At 37.6% G+C, this 19,294-nt stretch overlaps 1 protein-coding gene across 4 annotated transcripts in view; it reads right to left on the bottom strand.

Moving 5' to 3' along the window:
* Window positions 1–398: 398 nt before the first annotated feature.
* nell2b (neural EGFL like 2b) overlaps window positions 399–19,294 on the bottom strand; it is a 76,614-nt gene continuing 57,718 nt past the window's right edge. Inside the window, exons 16-20 of one of the 4 annotated variants that reach the window (XM_017493814.3) lie at window positions 13,508–13,648; window positions 10,910–11,103; window positions 9,306–9,482; window positions 3,622–3,849; window positions 399–1,106 (exon numbers count right to left, since the gene is read on the bottom strand). In XM_017493814.3, the coding sequence (XP_017349303.1) occupies window positions 1,065–1,106; window positions 3,622–3,849; window positions 9,306–9,482; window positions 10,910–11,103; window positions 13,508–13,648 (782 nt within the window). In that variant the 3' untranslated portion in view covers window positions 399–1,064. Of the gene's footprint in view, window positions 1,107–3,395; window positions 3,480–3,621; window positions 3,850–9,305; window positions 9,483–10,909; window positions 11,104–13,507; window positions 13,649–19,294 lie in introns of those variants that run through there. The other 3 variants (XM_017493815.3, XM_017493817.3, XM_017493818.3) reach the window with 3 other exon arrangements.

Here is a 19,294-nt window from a genome sequence, read left to right as displayed (position 1 = left end):
CATCTAGATTGTAGTCTATAGTTACATGTGAGGTCCGAATGAGTGTGCATGTACGTGAGTATAACACATCTCGGGCCTTTGTAATTACGGTAATTAAATTCTATATGCTGTTCACTTGTTAACGAAACATTTAGTGTAGGAACTAAATCAAGTCAGCATTTCCTTTAACGTTAGCTAAAAGAGTTTTGTGTGTAGGAAATTAGTAAAAAAAACTGTCCATTAAGATCAACACTTGCATCTTTGAGGATACATTTAAATTGTTTGTATCTTGGGAAATAAAAATGTGCCGTACTTTTTACTGGCCCTAAAGCCAGTATAATAATAACAAGGCCAACATCTCTGGGAATTGAGTTAATAATGAGCTAAATGATGAGATGCCAAATTAATGATAATCAAGGTTATTCTTTCAATGGAAATCTTTATTTCACTATTACACAATACCAAGCCACTGAATTAATTAAACCTCAGTTCAAGAAAAAATACAACATAAAACAAAAATGTAGGCTTCAGGTTTAAGAAAAAGTAAAAACTCAAGCAAGATAACACACCAAAGTCTTTTATGTTCTCTTAGAAATGGATAGCTCAGCAATACTGCAGAATGGCTAATGCTGGATTGAGTCATGCCCATGGAGTGATGAAAGTGGTTATTTTACAGTGGAATGCATGGACTTCTGGATTTCTGATCATTACGCTTAAAGCCTTTTTCTCCATGCATTAAGAATCTCAGGATAGTGTCTTGTAGTCCAAGTAATTCAATCTGAGTATCAAAAGCTGTTCACAATGTAGCTTGGTTCTGATACATGTGATCCATTGCTGTAATCAGTAGCAGAATCTTGTGAAATCTGTTATGTCTTTTTGATGCAGTACATGTAAGAGAGTAAAATAAATAAATAAATAAATAAATAAATAAATAAATAAATAATCTGAAAGCGTACATAAAGGCAAGAGCAGAGAGACAGAAACAGGGAGATACAGAGGAAGCAAGGAGCAGAGAGACAAAGAAATTAGAGGGGACAGAAAAAGAGAAAAGGGCAGTGAGATAGACAGTTGCCTTTTGAATGGCACTAGAGGCACAAAGGATCCACAGAGCAACAGACATGCCCATTCTGTAAAACAGAGAGAGAGAGAGTGAGAGAGAGAGAGAGAGAGAGAGAGAGAGAGAGAGAGGGAGGGAGAGCAAAGAAGTCAAACAGAAAATATCAGTATAGAAAACTTAACAAAGTTAAAACATTTTCATGCCCTCTAGCAAATTATGTTATATCTTTGCTTGCTATAGCAATGTGTAGGTGTGCGTAGGACTGTAAAAGCCAAGACAGTCTAAATAAGAAGATCAATATGCTTTTGACTCTGGAGACCTGAGACCTCTGCACCATTAAATATGGTTTCATAACTGCACCTTTCAGAGTCTTGGGTCAACTTGCTGCTTCTAATCATAAAGCTTGGACTTGAAATAAATAGACTGTCATGAAGAACGCGTATTCATTTAAAATCCTTTTTTTTTTTTTATCATCTTTGCGACTAGACTGCTTTTTCACACTGAGAATCTCTCCATCTCTTGGTAGTTTTCAGCAGAGTAACACATACAGAATGTTCAAAAAAAGGGTTCAAAAGCCCTGAGTAACGAAGGTCTCAAAGAAAGAATGATAATTTGTGTGTGCAATCTGAAAAACTGTGCCTGCAAACATTTAAAGCTGGCAGAGAAGACGATGTTTAAAGAAGGTTTTTTGCATGACTGGTTGTTCTTGATAGCCATGGTGACTCCTGGAAGACTAAAAATGAAACCTGCCATGCATTTACATAATTGCATATGAATCCATTGCTATTGTAGGTGCGAGCATGCAACCAATCCCAAATATACATGTACAATTAACTTTAATACATAATGAATAAATAAATAACATGAAGTCATCATTTAGAAAAATCATATGATTATTTTGAGAGATATTGATTTAAAGTGCATTTTTTGTGCAAAATGAATGTATTTGTAGTCATCACCCTGTATATATATATATCATGATTTTTAACTGGAAAAAAAACAAAAAAACAACTTGGTTGTTATTTAACAGTATAGAGATGATCATGCTTAATGTGTACCGCAACTGTGCGGTGTTTGTTTCAGTATGAGATTTTACCCATTAAGAGACAAGAATAGTTAATGGTAGGTGTTAGATGCTCATGTGTCTTACCACTAGGATGAACGACATGACCAACAATATAAGGTGAATGGCGATAACATGATATATTTATTTAAATATTGTATACATTTTATATGCAACCAGGTCCATAAATATTTGGACACTGACCAATTTATTATTATTTTAGTTGCTATTTTTGTTTTACATGGTGAACTGTGTAGGAATTACAGCACTTTTTATATATCCTTTGCAGTCAATGACTGTCTGAAGTCTGGAACCCATAGACATAACTAGACGCTGGGTTTCTTCACAGGTGATGCTCTGCCAAGTCTTTGCTGCAGCTGTCTTCAGTTCCTGCTTGTTCTTAGAGCAAATTGCCGTTAGCAAGTGAAATGCAGCACAGTTGGATTCAGGTCAGGTGACTGCCTTGGCCATTGCAAAACATTGTCTATCACTGCCCATCTGCAGTGTGAAGCAATGTCCACTAAAAAGTTCTAAAGAATTTGGCTGAATCTGATTAGATATTATAGACCGGTGCACTTCGGAGATAATCCTGCTGCTTTTGTCAGCAGTCACATGATCAATAAATCTTCCAAATGCCACATTTGAAATCGTCTCTGGACCTTTTATCTGCTTACTTGCAAATAAAACGTGGTAAATGGAATACTTATATAGTGCTTTTATCCAAAGCACTTTACACCGTGTCTCATTCACCCATACACACCAATGGTAGCAGAGCTGCCATGCAAGGCGCCAACTTGCCATTGGGAGCAACTTGGGGTTCAGTGTCTTGCCCAAGGACACTTCGGCATGTGGAGTCACGTGGGCCAGGAATCGAACCGCCAACCCTACGATTAGTGGACATCCCGCTCTACCACCTGAGCCACAGCCGCCACATGAGGGTTATGAGGGAATAACACACACCTGGTGTTACGGAACAGCTGAACAGGCAATTTTCCAATTACTATTAGTCCCTTAAATAGGAGGGGTTCACATATATATATATAAAAAAAGTGCTATAATTATTACACCGCTCACCCAATTTGGATGTAAACACCCTGAAAAGCTCATATTCATTACATAATTTGAACGCCAGTATCTTGTGGTAGTCAACTGTAATAGTAATAACTTTGTCAATGTCCAAATATTAATGTACCTGACTATATATATATATATATATATATATATATATATATATATATATATATATATATATATATATATATATATTTTATAGATATTTCAGTTCCATAGGACAATCTTGATTATACATCAAACATGAGTAAATTACTCTTGGCATCAATTACTCTTGGTATTGGGAAACTGGACTCTACAACATCAGCTCTAAGAAAAAATTCCAATCAACTCCTGTTAGTTCATACTGGTAACTGTATTTATTAGGATATGTAAAGAATATGAAAAAAAAAATGAAAATAGATGCAGTAGTGAATAATTGTAAAGCTGTATGTAATTGTGTGTGTCTTACCTTGCACTGGCAGATGGAGCACTCGGTGGCATGTTTATTCCAGGTAGAGCCACTTAAGCGTGTGGCACCGTGTTCATCCACACATGTTTTGGTGACGTCATTGAACAATGTGTCTGCCTGACATGGGTCAGAAATGCAACGGGGGCAGCACTCGCCGTCAGGCACTGCCACAAATTCACAGTCGGTCAATGGAGCGCAGGGCATCGGCCAGCAGTCCACCTCGCCATGCTGCAACAGAAAGATATGTACAAATAGCACCAAACACACACCTGTTTAGGAATCAGAAATCATATACCATAATTAAAACATCGCCTGGTCTTTTTCCAATCTTGGTTTAGTGAGCCTCTTCCTACTGTAGCCCCAGATTCCTGTTCTTAGCTGCTCAAATCACACACACAAGCACATATTTCTCATGTCCAGGAAACGTGTGAATTCATTTGGCTATTGAGTCTCCAGGGCTCCAAGTTACTAAACAGCACCACATACAATAGTATGTCTATTCGCGGTAGCACACTGCATCTACAGTGGTTTGTTATAGCGCTCTTGGGACAAACTCCTCATTCAAATATCATTACAGGTTTACAAGGAGGAAAAAAAGCTCATTATTTTAGTTCCCTGAAGGAACTGTGCAATAGGATTCTTAAAGACAAAGACATTAAGTGTTTTATCCTGTTACTAGTTTTATGGAGATCAATGTAAAAGACTGTAGCGCAAAGATGCCCTCAAAAATAATAAAAATTAAATGTTTCTCCATTAAAACATATATTTAAAGAGCAGTAAACAGTAATAAATGAAACAAAGGCAATATTTGGTGTGACGACCCTTTGCTTTTAAAAAAAAAAAAAAAAAAAAAAAAAAAGTAGTCTCAGGTACAATTTGTGCAGTTTTATAAGGAAATGAGTTGTAAGTTTTATTGAGCATCTTGCATAACCAGCTACGGTTCTTCTGGAGACTTTGACTGTTGCACTTGCTTCTTATTTTTGCAGTAAAATCCAGCAGCCTTCATTGTGTTTTGTTTGTTTGTTTTTTTGGTCTGAAAAGTGTCTCTTACCACTTAATATGCTGGTTTCTTTAATGACACACAAACATTTTTCGGTAAACTTTTAATTTTGTGCTAGAAAACTAATGTTTGGAAATCTAACATGTTTTTATATATGTTTGTATATTTTTTTAAATTTTCAGTTTAATCTCTCATTTCTTAGTTATCCCTTTCCTATTAGACAGCGCACTAACTCCTGCAAAGTTTCTGGTTATAATGTACATGATGTAATGTTTTTCTTCCCCTTCCTCATTTGTCTGCCACTTCTGGCGCAGCGTCTTTATTCTTTTATTCCATACACACGCAAACATAGACCTTCTCATGACACTTTTCATCTTTCATTTCGCTTTGTCTCTCATCATCGGCATTCTTTCAAGTTCTTTATTTCATCTTTATTCTACTTCGGAGGGAGAGATATTAAACAATCTAATAAGCAACATGGCTGAGAGATTCTTTCAAATCAGATCTTTCTGTGACTTCAACTAGAACAGAGTGGCATGTTGTGACACTTGAAAAATTAACAAACACGACAAAAGAACACAGAATGAGAAATGAATAATTGAAAAAAGAAGAAGAACATGATTCAAATATTTATGAATCGGTGAATTAAAGCAAGATCAAATTAGTATTTAAAATAGAGCTGCAACAATTAACCGATAAAATCGATAATAATCGATTATGAAAATCGTTGTCAACGAATCTCATTATGCATTAGTTGGTCTGCGCGCAGCACGGGGGAGATTTACTCATTACATAACTTCTGTACTGAAAACACGCTTCGGAGAGTAAATACTAAAGTTGTGTCCCAAATGATGTCCTGTACACTTACACTGTGCACTCTGCACTACCGTCTAGTGTGTGTGGATTTTAGAAAGGTAATATCATCTCAAATGGAGCGGGTTTTTACTAACCAGAAGTATATGCCGCTTCCTACATGACGTCACACGCACGTAATGCGACGGCGCTAGCTTTGGCCTAATACCCAGAGTCACCGTATATGACTTTCTTTTCTCTCAATGACCATCGAAAGGAGGAGAAATCGTCAAGTGACTGAGGAAGAAAATGTGCGACCTCCAAGTCCTCTAAGGCAGTGAAGCATTTTATATTAAACACCGCAGAGAAGATTTATAAACTTTATAAAGTGGGGTTTGTGTATCACCAGCACGACAGTGATACGGTCGCGAGATGCTTAAAAGGTTTAGTTTAATTTAAGTTTATTGACATTATATGCTGATTCGTTGTAACTTATGTTCTTTATTATAACGGTAGTGATCTACTAGTAACGAGGCCACGTTGCTCCTCACGCGCGGTGTAGACGCGCTGATACAGAGAGGGCGCGCGAGTAAGATCTGTAATGTCTAATTAAATCTAAATATTTATGCATTTTTTTATGGCACTGAATTAAACTACAGTCCTAAATTAATAATATATATTCTGATGTGTGTCTGTGTGTATTGAGTTCTTTTCGGTCTTATATAATTAGACAAACAGTTGTGTAAAGTTTATTTATTTATACAAATATTAATATATTCGTAACACTCAGTTTGTGGGTTTAATTTTTAATAAACGGGGAGAAAAAATGGTACTGAAACTTGCCCCGCCCCCATCCGATTAATCGAAAAAATAATCGGCCAACTAATCGATTATGAAAATAATCGTTAGTTGCAGCCCTAATTTAAAACCAGAAAGCATTACCAGGATTTGCACAGATGATATCTGAGGCTAAAATCCTGTGAGCTGGCAGAGCAGAGAGTGAGCTGAAAAGAAAGATGGTGTTGTAATGCCTTGGCAACCTCGAAACCATTAAGTACGTTGGGATATGATAAAACCAAAAGCAAGAAAAGCAAAGAAAGCAAGAGAGTAACCTGTATCTGTGCCCAGATCGATATAACACTTGAGATTTACTGTCTATGATCAAGCTGAACTTTATGATTCAATCTCGCATGGAGAGGCAGAGGCTTTGTGAACAAAAAGAAAAAGACAAATCCCCAGGGGAGGCCGAGGCTGAGCTGGAGCAGTGGCATTATCTGGAAGATCTGAGCCTGTGATTTGATGCACAAACTCCCTACACCTACATTTATTTCTGCCAGACAGCCCTCATTTTAAAGAGCTTGTACAGTTATTGCTTTATCCTCACTTGCTGTTCCATGTTAAACGTAGCAGAGTGATTCTTAAGGAACTGTGTATTAAATGACAACACATGGCTGTGAGATAAAGGCTGGCAATAAAGCTTGTCTTGACTTGAAATACAGTGTTTCACACAAATAAAGTAGCCGATACGTAGTATAGTGACGACAACTCAAGTATATATATATATATATATATATATATATATATATATATATATATATATATATATATATATATATATATATAATTATTTATCAATCCACTCCAAGAATGCTCATTGTTTCCAGTTTGGAGGTGAATGTAACTTGGGGGAAGAGAATGAGAGAGAGAATGAGGGAGAGAAAGAGAGAATGCAGTGAAGTGAGAGAATGCAGTCAACATAACTAATGAGAGAAGAAAGAGATGGAGCTAGTCAGCATTCTCCTTTCCTATTAATGCTTTAATGTTAATTACTCTATTGCTTGATTGCTATAGCCATTAATATAATCTAGCAAACTGACAAATAAAACATTCTACATATTCCCCACTGTCATTCCCCTGACCCTCACGAAAGTATACTCCAGTGAAACACTGAAATATGTTAACCTTGCCCATCCAATGGCAATTAATAAATCTAGACTTCTAAATCTAGAATTAATAGTACTTTCACAATTTGTTTCACAATCACTAATCAGGTGATGTTATAGTCTACCACATCCATTCACTATAAAATTACTACCAGTAAAAGTAAGAAGTATTTATTTTATTCAAGACTACCCTAAATATTTCATAAATGCCAAAAATAATGACTACCTTAAATAATTATTAAATCAGATACTTATTGACAGACCTATAAAATGTTATAGATTAGAGTAATTACGAACTAAAGTCCTGCAGCAGATTAAAATCCCGAAGATGCCACAGTCATCCATGGCAAGGAGTCAAGGGAGAATAATTGGCCGTACTTTCTGGGTGGGAAGGGATAACATTACTCTCAACACTACTCTCACAATCTGTGAGCTCATGTATGCAGAAGAGAGTAGATAGTGTTTCCTCTGAGTGTGTTATGCTGCCATGTGACGCAGCAGATCTAAAACACACAGAGGTTGGCTTCAGCTGTCTTGGAGGAAGCACATGTTTGCCCCAACTTCCCTTGGTCGGTGTTGGGGGATAGAGAGAGGTAGCTGGTAGGTGGGAATTGGTAATACCAAATGGAAAATCCCAATGGCAATATGACAAATGCCAATACTCAGTTCTGCTCATTTTTGGGGGCTTAATTTTATTTATAGTCTTAATATATCCATTCATATATGACAGACTAATGTTATGCAAATATTATACAATATCTTTGTATTTGCGGTTCCAAACACCTTAGCAGTTTCAGCATATTTTTAATATCATAACAGCATATCAAATGCAGCCTTGAGGCAGAAATATCTGGAACTGATACATTTCAAATAATTGGATTTAAACACTCCATAAACAACGGAACTTTATAATCTAATTTTAGAGAAATTATCAGAATGGAACTTCCCAATCTAATTTTATAGGGAAAAATACTCACAATGAAGGCTCGGTACTCTAATCTCTGTTCATGATCTGGCACAATATTGCCTAGTTGTAGTTTTGCACCTATTTTGTTACTCTTATTCTGATGCTATCCTTCTGCACCTTGGATTTTCTACCTGTATTTTTGCACATAATTACTGATGCCTCGCTGCGCCGTGCTAATTGTTAATATATGTTGACTGTTATACCTTTGTCTAGTACTTCAATGACAGTTGCTGCTGTACAGATTAATTAAAACCTGTTTTTTTGTTCCATTTTATTCATTAAGCCTGCCTTTTATCATGCAAATGAACCATAAAACTCTTTATGTCCTTTTTGCAAGAAGATTCTCCAAAACGTGAAGCCGACTAACAATTTGTATAGAACCATTTCACAACGCTTCACCTTGATTTACTCGAAGGAAGTGATATGTGTATATTCTGCCTAACTTATGTATTTAGAAATATAATAACAGCAAATGTTTGTTTATCCTTGTTTATAATTTGCAAGTTTACGTGTGGTAATTTACATGCATCCGAAACCCTTTTCCGTGCATTTTAATGTTTTAATTAGTGTGTGAAATGAGCAGAGAAGCAGTGAGGCAGTGCAGTTAATGTACGAATGCTGACAGAGGGAGACTAATGGAGACATATAAGAGACACACTGTCCTTAGAGAATGTGTGAGATGTTCTTATATGTTCTTAGCCTTATACAGAAAAACAAACAAAAAAACCTGCTAAACAGCCTTCAACATGATTCACACGTATTAAAACTTTAGTTCCTCAATCTCAAAGTCTACCTTATTGATAGAGCACGACGTGGCTTTGGTGTAGTATCTAAATTATGTATGATGACATCTAAAATGACCATGATGTGTCTTTGGTGTAGCAAATAAAACTAATAAAAATGTAGCAAATGCATTAGGATGTGTTATAGAATTAGCATGCTGTGGCTTTGGTAAAGGTTGTTAGCATTCTAATTGGCTCACTATGCATTGGCACTGCTGGCACTTCTCCACCCAAGTGTCACCGCTGTTGTAAGTCAGAAGACCACTGTAGAGCACACACTGAGAGCTGAGACGAGGGTCACACTCTGGACAGCAGGAGACGTCCACTGTCGGGTTCTCGCAGTCACACACCATCCGCCTACACATCACCAAGCCTGACTATGGAGAGAAATTAAACAAATACATCCGTTTCATAAATCCTATAACTGATACACTGATTAAACACTGATTAAAGTTCTCCATCACCATCATGGATTTCCATCTTATTGTATTACTGTGAATTCAAAGAATGTTCATAAAACAGTGGTCTTCACATAATTAGTGGACATTACACAGTACTAAAATGGTATCAGACTTATCTGAAGTTATTTTTGCAAATCTCTGGAGGACCGATAAGACATTTGTGTGTGGTAGTTTTCATTTTCTAGTGTGATATGGAAAGGTGAAAATCTTGTTTGAAAAATGTTCAGATATTTTAAACATTATATTTCATAATGTCAGTGCCACTGCACAAAGAGCAAATCCATCCATCCATCCATTTTCTGTACCACTTATCCTACACAGGGTCACGGAGGAGCCTGGAGCCTATCCCAGGGGATTCAGGGCACAAGGCAAGGAACATCATGGACAGGGTGCCAAGCCATTGCAGGGCACAATCGCACACATACACATTCATACACCATGGACAATTTGGAAATGCCAATCAGCCTACAATGCATGTACTTTATACTGTGGAGGAAACTGGAGTACACGGAGAAAAACTGCCGAAGCACAGAGAGAACATCAAACTCTGTGCACACAGGGTGGTGGCGGGATTCAAACCTCACCCCGGAGGAGTGAGGCAAATGTACTAACCACTAAATCACAGCGTCCCCAAGAGTAAATCTATTTCTAAATTGACGAAAGACCTAATAATATGATCCGATTATGTTAGAAACATTTACGCAGTGCCAAATGACAATACACATTGTTAATCTAAGTTTAATTGATATCTTTAATGTCAATATAGAATGTTTCGAATCCTTCTTTTCTTCCTTCTTTGGTTCATTCATTTATTCATTTTCAGCAACTGATTTATCCTGGTCATGGTTGCAGTAGATCCTGAGCCTATCCCAGGAATGCTGGGCATGAGGTGAGAATACATCTTGGAGGGAATACAAGTTCATCAAAGGGCACATTGCAAAAAAACAAACCAATCTACCTACTGGCATGTTTTAGTTGTTGGGAGTAAATCGGAGAACCTGGAGGAAATCCAGACGGACATGGGGAGAACATGTGAAACTCTACACAGACATTAATTCGAGCTCAAGTTCAAACCAGGGAAATTTAATCTGTGATGAAGCAACGCCACTAACTGCACCAACAAGCTGCCCATTTTACAATATGTCATGATATTCTATATAGCATAAATAAACCCTGACAGGTTTATACATTTTGTACATGACTATGTGGCTGCAACTAACTAAAATAAAAGTCAGTAGTCACTAATAGATCTATAACCTAATAAACATTTAAACAGACTAGAGAAAGAAAACGTAAGACTAAGATCACTCCATCATGCTTACACTGTGTGCACTTGTGCTTACCTGGCAGGAACAGACAGCGCACCTGTCCTCTTCCAGCACCCAAATCTGCCTGTTGTGCTTCACCTTTCCATCATGAAAACAATCGCCTGTGCAGTTTTTCCCATGAGGACATCTGCAGTCATAGCCTCCATCCATGTTAAAGCACACTGTGTCATTAGCACAGCTGTGCCTCCCTGCCTCACATTCATCAATATCTGCAAAACAGCCAACAAACAGGGGCTGCTGTTAGCTCAAATCTGTGTGTGATAAACAGCGGTTATAGAAGGGCCTAATTTTTCTAATGAATACTAAATTATATTTTAAATAATACATGAAAAGCAGTAGATATCATGTTCAGGGACTCTGACTTAAGAATAACGAGAAAAAAAAAATACAGGTCTTAAACCATTTTTTTGTACAATCTCTAACATTTGAAGATTTTTACTGTGATAAGGTTAATTAGTTGAAAAGGCAGACATTTGCATAATTGTTCACGGCCCTTCCCCTTTCCCCCAGGCCAACACTTGGTGGAATCACCTACAGCTGTAATTACAGCTTAAAGTCTTCTGGGATATGTGTTAATTAGCGTTCTGTTTGCTGCATTCAAGCTGTCCGATTGAATGGAGACATTTGCTGAACAGCAAGCCTTGCAACAGATTCTCAGTCAAACTGAGGTCTGCACCTCAGCTAGGTCTTATTCAGGTTCAAGGTTTTGAACCACTCCAGTCCAGCTTCGGCAGACCTGTTGTCCTATTGGAAAGGGAATTTTTAATCTTTGTTCAGACTGGAGCAGGTTTTCTTTTAGGATTGCCCTGTTTTTTTTAACTCCATCCGTCTTGCTGTCAACCCTGACCAGGTTCACAGTCCCTTTTGAAAAGAAAAAAAAAAACATCCCCACAACATGATGTTGCCACCACCATGCTTCAATGCTTCAGTATTCTTAGTGAAGTGAAGCATTGGGTTTCTGCCAAATGTAGCACTGTGTGCCAAAGCCAAAATGATAAATTTTGGTCTCATCAGATCAGAGAAACTTTTTTCACATGTTTGAGGAATCTCCTAAATTGGAATTTCATATGACTTTTGTGCCCTGGCTCTGGTTGTTCTGTGAACATCTTCTCTTTAGACCTGTGGATCTCCGCAACTCTCCAGTTACAAAAAATGTAATAATTCATCAGTACATATTGTACATTGCAAATTAGCAAACAAAACATGACAGTAAAGCAGGAATGGTAGTAATTAAAGTCAAGGTTATGTACAGTGTTGTGAAAATGTATTTGCCCCCATCCTGATTTCTTCTGTTTCTGTGTATATCTCATACCTCTTATAGTTTTAGATCTTCAAACGAAATACAACATAAAACAAAGGCAACCTGAGTAAACACACAAATACAGTTTTTATTTATTTATTTATTGAAGCAAAAAAAGTTATCCAACATCTATCACCAATGTGAAAAACTAATATTGCCCCTTAAAATTAAAATCTTGTTGTGCCACCTTTAACAGCAATAACTGCAACCAAATGCTTCAGATAACTGGAGATCAGTCTTTTACTTGCGTCTAGGACTAGGATTTACTCATACGCTTTGGAACATTGTCTTGCTGCATAATCCCGGTGCGCTTGAGTTTCAACTTATGGACTGAAGACCGGACATTCTCCTTTAGGATTTTTCTGGTACTGAGCAGAGTTCATGTTTGCATCAATTATGGGCAAGTTTCCCAGGCCCTGAAGCAGCAGTGCATCCCCATACCATCACACTTCCACCACCATGATTGACCGTAGGTATGATGTTCTTTTTGTGGAATTTGGTGTTTGGTATATGCCAGATGTAAAGGGACCCCTGTCTTCCAAACAGTTCCACTTTCAACTCATCAGTCCACAGAACATTCTCCCAAAAGGTTTGTGGATCATCAAGGCTTGTGTTGGTAAAATTCAGACGAGCCTTGATGTTCTGCTGTGTTAGCAATGGTTTTCACTTCGCCTCTCTTCCATGGATGCCATTTTTGCCCAGTGTCTTTCTGATGGTGGAGTCATGAACAGTGACCTTTTATTTATGCAAGAGAGGACTGTAAGTCCTTTGTTGTTGTGTTTGGCCCAGAGCCTTTTAAATAGCTTCGTAACCCTTCCCAGACTGATGTATTTCAATCACCTTCCTCCTCATCATTTCTGGACTTTCTTTTCATTTTAGCACAGTGTGTTACTGGGTAAGACTTTTTAACCAACTTCTAAATAGAAAAACTTCTATTTAATTGTTGATGTGATTGAACAGGGTTTGCAGTAATCAGGCCTGGTTGTGTCTAGTCCAGCTGAACCCCATTATGAATGCAGTTTCGTAGATTTGGGGAATTTGTAACAGTTGGTGTTGGATAACATTTTACTTCAATAAAAAACATTATATTTTAAAAACTGTATTTTGTGTTTACTCAGACTGCCTTTATTTTATCTTAGATTTTGTTTTCATTTCTGAAACAATTTACTATGAGATATACACAAAAACAGAAGCAATGAGGTTAGGGGCAAATACTTTTTTCACAGCACTGTATAGTATACATCTGGCCTTTAGAAGAAAGATGTCCAAGATAAAAACTAGAGAGATCAAGAAAATCGTTTGGATCATCCTACCTTCACAAGACTCCCCATTTGATAAAAACATTCCATTATCATGGTAGCCATCACGACATTCACAGTGATACCAGCCTGGAAGGTTCACACACGTGGCTCGACTGTCGCACTCCACAAAACCGTTCAAACACTCGTCAATGTCTGTCGCACGTCAAAGAACAAACAAAGGGACAAAAGTGAGACAAAATTTCTATAAATTTAATTTCTGTCCTTTAGATTTTAATATAGTCACTTCATTAATAGAATATAATGCCTACCATTTGAAAGGTTTTTTTTTTCTTTTGCTCAGATAGGAAATAATTTAATTAGCTGCTGAAATCCCAATTCTGCAAAATGCCAGTTCATCGCATTTGCCATTGCAAGTGTTAAGTCCAGTGTGCCAATCTGGCATTGAAAACAGTAGCCCAAATACACCGTCACTGCAGCAGAATCTGAGACTAAAGCTACTATCTCCACCCAAACTACTTGATTCACCTCCACACAAATGGAAAAAAAAAATCAAGGCCATCCTGCCTGCAGTCACCACCACTGAGCTCAGTGGAGTCTCCTACTAACACGTATTCAAGTAGCTTTTCTTTTATCCTCTATGTCCTTGAATCTTGCAATTATAAAGGACTATTATTAATGGCCTTGATGGAATGTATCAATTCAGCTGCCAAACTATTCAGTTAAGAGGAATAGAGTGGTTACTGGACATACCTGGAGTTTACCATTGGGCATAATACTGCTTTTGAATTTGTCTTGGTTATCGCAGATAATATACCTCTGGGGCTTATTTAAATTGTAAGGTGTGTGGTTTTTAATGAACAATGAGAGTTTGCAATCATGACTTGTCTCCAAATAGCAAACATGGCAAACAGAAAAGCTGCGCTTCCAGTTAGCTGTTTTGCTAAGTGAAAAATTATTATTCTTTCGTTTGTTTTTTTTTTGTTTGTACTTTCACTGGACAATAATTTCTTAGTTTATTTACTTCTAGTTTCTCCAAATACATTTTGAAAAATCAGTGCTTGAGAAAGAAATCAATGCAATGTAGGGGTGTTTCACTAAGTTTAATCACTTTTATCAACAGCTACATAAAGTTACAGTCTGGGCTAGAATAAAAAATCAGTCCCAGCCTCTTGGTTTCACAGAAAATAAAAATGATCTACTTTCAGCATTCAGTTTAAGCATACATCCATCCATCCATTTTCCAGACCGCTTATCCTACACAGAGTTGCGGGGGAGCCTGGAGCCTATCCCAGGGAACTTGGGGCACAAGGCGGGGGACACGCTGGACAGGATACCAACTCATCATCAGGTACAATCACACACATTCACACACTACAGACAATTTGGAAATGCCAATAAGCTTACAACGAATGTCTTTGGACTGGGGGAGGAAACCAGAGTCCCCCGAGGAAACCCCACTCACACAGGGCAGAGGTGGGATTTGAACTCCCAACCCTGGAGATGTGTGGCAAATGTGTACATAGTAAATACTCAACAGTGTCATAATTACATGACATAAGTGTTACCCATTTCTGCTTATAAGATTTTTCTTTATACCTAGAGCATTGAGCTCTTCAACTCTAAATTAGCCATGATGCTTGCCATGTCACATCATGACCATTATGTGATTGAAATACCAGAAGCTATAATACTCTAAGTTATTAAGCCTGTTCTCATTAGGTTCTAATTTAAATTAGCCCCGAATGTGTCATAACAGCCTTATGTAAACAAAAATCGACATCTCTTGAGACAATTGGTCAATATTGGTTTATCTTAAGATGTCAGGTGTTGGTGTTTTCTGTTTCCCAACCTCATTCATCAGTATATGGTCTACTCTGATCAATATATTCATTTGCTTAGATTTTTTTTTTTAGAATACAGTTTACCACTGTATATACCACCACACTTCCTCTGAATCCTGCTTCTGTATATCCAAACCTTCTACCATGATTGGTAATTTTCCAACCCTGAAGTCTCACATATGACAAGTGGGTACACCACACTGTACTGTGGCTGGGTGGTGTTAGTCCTGAGTATCCTTAGCATACATTCTGTTTACACCTCTGTCACATTCGCTGTCACTGTGAAATTGTAGCTCACGGGCTATGACATCTGTATGCCCCTTTTTATTAGACATCATCATTACTTTAATCGCTCCTCAAGATACGCATCTGAAATACACACTGCTCTTTGTCCAGTATAATTGAGCTATCTTGCTTGGTCTTGCACACTTATTATTCTAGGACATGTGCTTCAGACACACCAGTCTCCTAAGACTTCTAACTAAAGACAAAAGTTAAATCAGGAATTTTTAAGCAACCACATAAATCACAGTTCCCCCATTTACAGTAGGGGAAATATGGATTGAATGCATCAACATTTTTTTCAGTAAATATATTTCCAATGAGGTTATTCACATGAAATTTTCACCAGACATCAGTATTAACTCAAGAAATCCGCAGATATAAAGAATTCACAACATTAAAGTCCATAAATAAAGTTATGTGTAATAAAGTGGAATGACACAGAATAAACCTATTGAACATGCTAAGAAAAAGCAGTTCTCCAAGGCAAGGTAAAGCGAGGAACCAGCTGAAATCCGTAAGTAATTATACCCCTTATCTATGCAAATTAATATCAGCTGGGTTAGTAAATTGATGGTCTATAAAAAGGCTTTCTGTTACCAAGGTCACAAGAAGCATCTCATAATGGGTGAAAGCAAAAAGCTCTCCAAATACCTTCGCAACATTATTCTTTTGAAACATATTGATGGAATCGGATACAGACGTATTTCAAAACTTCTGAATCATCCAGTAAGCACCATTGGGGCCGTTATCCTCAAGTGGAAGCGACATCACTCCGTCATCAACCGGCCACGCACAGGAGCTCCTCGCAAGAGTTCTGACCAGGAAGTCAGAAGAATAGTCAGAAGAGTAGCTCAAGAGCCAAGGACCACTCAGAAAGAGCTCCAGAAACACTTGGATGCAGCAGGTGCCATCATCACAGAGAAAACAATAGGCAATGCACTTGACTGTTCATGCTCACACTGCAAGACTCCATTACTAAAGAAAAGGCATGTCGAAGCTCGTTTAAAGTTTGCTACAACTCATTTGAACAAGACTATGAAATACTGCAAGAGTGTAGTCTGGTCAGACGAGAGCAAAATTGAACTTTTTGGCTGTCATACTACACACCATGTTTGGAGAAGAAATGGCACTGCACATCATCCTAAAAACACTACACCAACAGTGAAGTTTGGAGGTGAAGCATCATGGTGTGGGGCTGTTTTTCATCACATGGTACTGGCAGACTTCATATAATTGAAGGAATGATGAATGGAGCCCTTTACCAGGAGATACTTGACAAGTTTCAGCTGCCATCCACCAGGATGATGAAGATGAGATGTGGGTGGACCTTCCAGCAGGACAACAATCCAAAGCATACAGCGAAGGAAACTCTCAATTGGTTTCAGACAACAAAAAAAAAATCAAGCTGTTATAATGACCCAGTCAATCACCTGACTTGAATCCAATTGAACAAGATTTAAAGACAATATGTTTAGATGAATGGGCCAAAATCACACCTGAATACTGCGGCTGATTAATTTCTTCATACAGGAAGCGTCTTGAAACTGTCACTACAAACAAAGGCTACTCCACTAAGTATTAAATAAATTTCAGTTAGCGTGTTCAATAATTTTTAATACAATTTTCCTGTCATTCCTCTTTATTACACATAACTTCATTTATGGACTGGTGAAAAGTCTGGTGAAAATTTCCTGTGAATAGCCTCACTGGAAATATATTTACTGCTTATTTCCCCCACTGTAGCTTTCTGTTGGCTCCAAAGCCTAAGGTACATGAGTTCACAGGTCAGCGTTCACTTAAATAAATTTGGCGCAAAGCAGAAGTATCCGCTACTAAAAGCAAAAGCATGTCTTTCTTATCTTGCATCCTTTCCCCTTGACTGAATTGGCTTTTCTGCTTGGTGAATTTTATTATACTACTACTATTAGTTGAGAGCAAAAGGTCAAAAACTGTAAATGCTACAGCTAAACCACAGATGCTGGCACCTCTATTTCTCTAGTCTTTAATAGTCTCTATGAGTCTTTTAGTGTGTTTATTATTTCATCCATTTCACCTTGACATGAGTGCTCTCCTTAGTGCTCTAAACATTATTCTCTTGGATCTTGGCTCTGATTTAAATACTGCCACAACACAGTTCTTTCCCACCTCTCAGCTATTGGTTCCTCTGGCACACCTTTCTCCAGCTTTACAACAGTTTATTTCTATTCCCAATCAGAAATCCTCTCTTGCTCTGCTTACTTGAATTGTCCTGCTTTCCTTTACGATTTACATGCTTCCATTTGGTTAATTAATTTGGTGCCAAGCCATTAGTTTTCATTGCTATGTAGTTCTACCACAGCCATATCCACAATATAAAATCCATTATCTGAAACAATTAATGTCTTCCAATTTTATTACAAAACAGATGTTATGATCATTTGTATCTGAAACCTGTCTCTATTCTGTTGGATCATGCAAAAGATATCGACAGAACTCTAGTCAAGCCCTCCCATTTACAGAAGCTTCCAATGTGAGGTTCACTTCTACTCTGCATAAACTGAACAAGCTTCACAGATATTTGATGAACAGAAACTAATGTGTCCCTGAATGGGGGGGGGTCAATATTAAACGTAACAGTCAGTATGTGGTGGTCACCCGCTGCTTTAAGTACTACAGTGCATCTCATCCTCATGGACTGCACCAGATTTGACAGTTCTTGCTATGAGACGTTACTCCACTCTTCCACCATGGCATTTGCAAATTCTCAATCATGTCTGGGGGGACATGGTTACACGTGGTTTGTCACTGCAAGGACGATCAGCTGTCCTTCCTGTCTCCCTGTACCACTGTCTTAGGCATCGTACATTACAGACATTGCAATTTATTGCTCTGGACACATCTGCAGTCCTCATGCCTCCCTGCAGCAGGCCTATTGCATGTTCACGCAGGTGAGCAGGAACCCTAGGCAGCGTTATTCTGGTGTTTTTCAGAGTCAGTAGAAATGCCTCTTTAGTGTCCTAAGTTATTGTAACTGTGACCTTAATTGCCTACGACCTGTAAACTGGTCGTGTCTTAAGGATTGTTCCACAGGTGCATTGAACTTTCACTGAACAAACATGAAAAACATTGTTTAAACCCTTTCCGATAAAGATCTGTAACGCTTATTTGGATTTTCAAAATTATCTTTAAAATGCAGTCTCCTGAAAAGGAACATTTCTTCTTTTGCTGAGTATATATATTTCACACATTTGGTCTCAAAAATGCCGAAACTTGTATTCATTCCTTCAGAGTAGGCCTTCAGTTGTAATGCTTTATTTATCAGTCATAATGCTAAAATGACTGATAGACTTCAGCATATTCAAAATCCAAATTTCTCAAGCAGAGACCATGTAGTGAGAACTGTTGGGCAATGTCGGGCAATGTCATGGTTAGACGGCCCTACAGTATGCCTAATTTCTGTCTTATTTTCCCACAAAGAAAATGAAACTTAATGGCCTAATATCATTGGTGAAACCATTATTTTCAGTGAAAAAGACCACAGAAAAATGTATTAATGTATACAAATAAGTGGATGTTAGTGGAAGATAAATATGCAAACACTACATAATGATAACCATGCATACCATTATCAAGTGTTACAATAAAGAGGATAAAGTGTCCTCATTTATCATATATAAAGTGTCCTCAATTATTTGTATACATTTCTAGGCTAAAGATTTGTTTATTTATTTGT

Source organism: Ictalurus punctatus, chromosome 19 (assembly GCF_001660625.3).
Source record: "Ictalurus punctatus breed USDA103 chromosome 19, Coco_2.0, whole genome shotgun sequence".
In the NCBI taxonomy this organism is placed as follows: Eukaryota; Metazoa; Chordata; class Actinopteri; order Siluriformes; family Ictaluridae; genus Ictalurus; species Ictalurus punctatus.
Note: the sequence above shows the minus strand (reverse complement) of the source record. Positions and strands in the feature narration are given on the sequence as shown.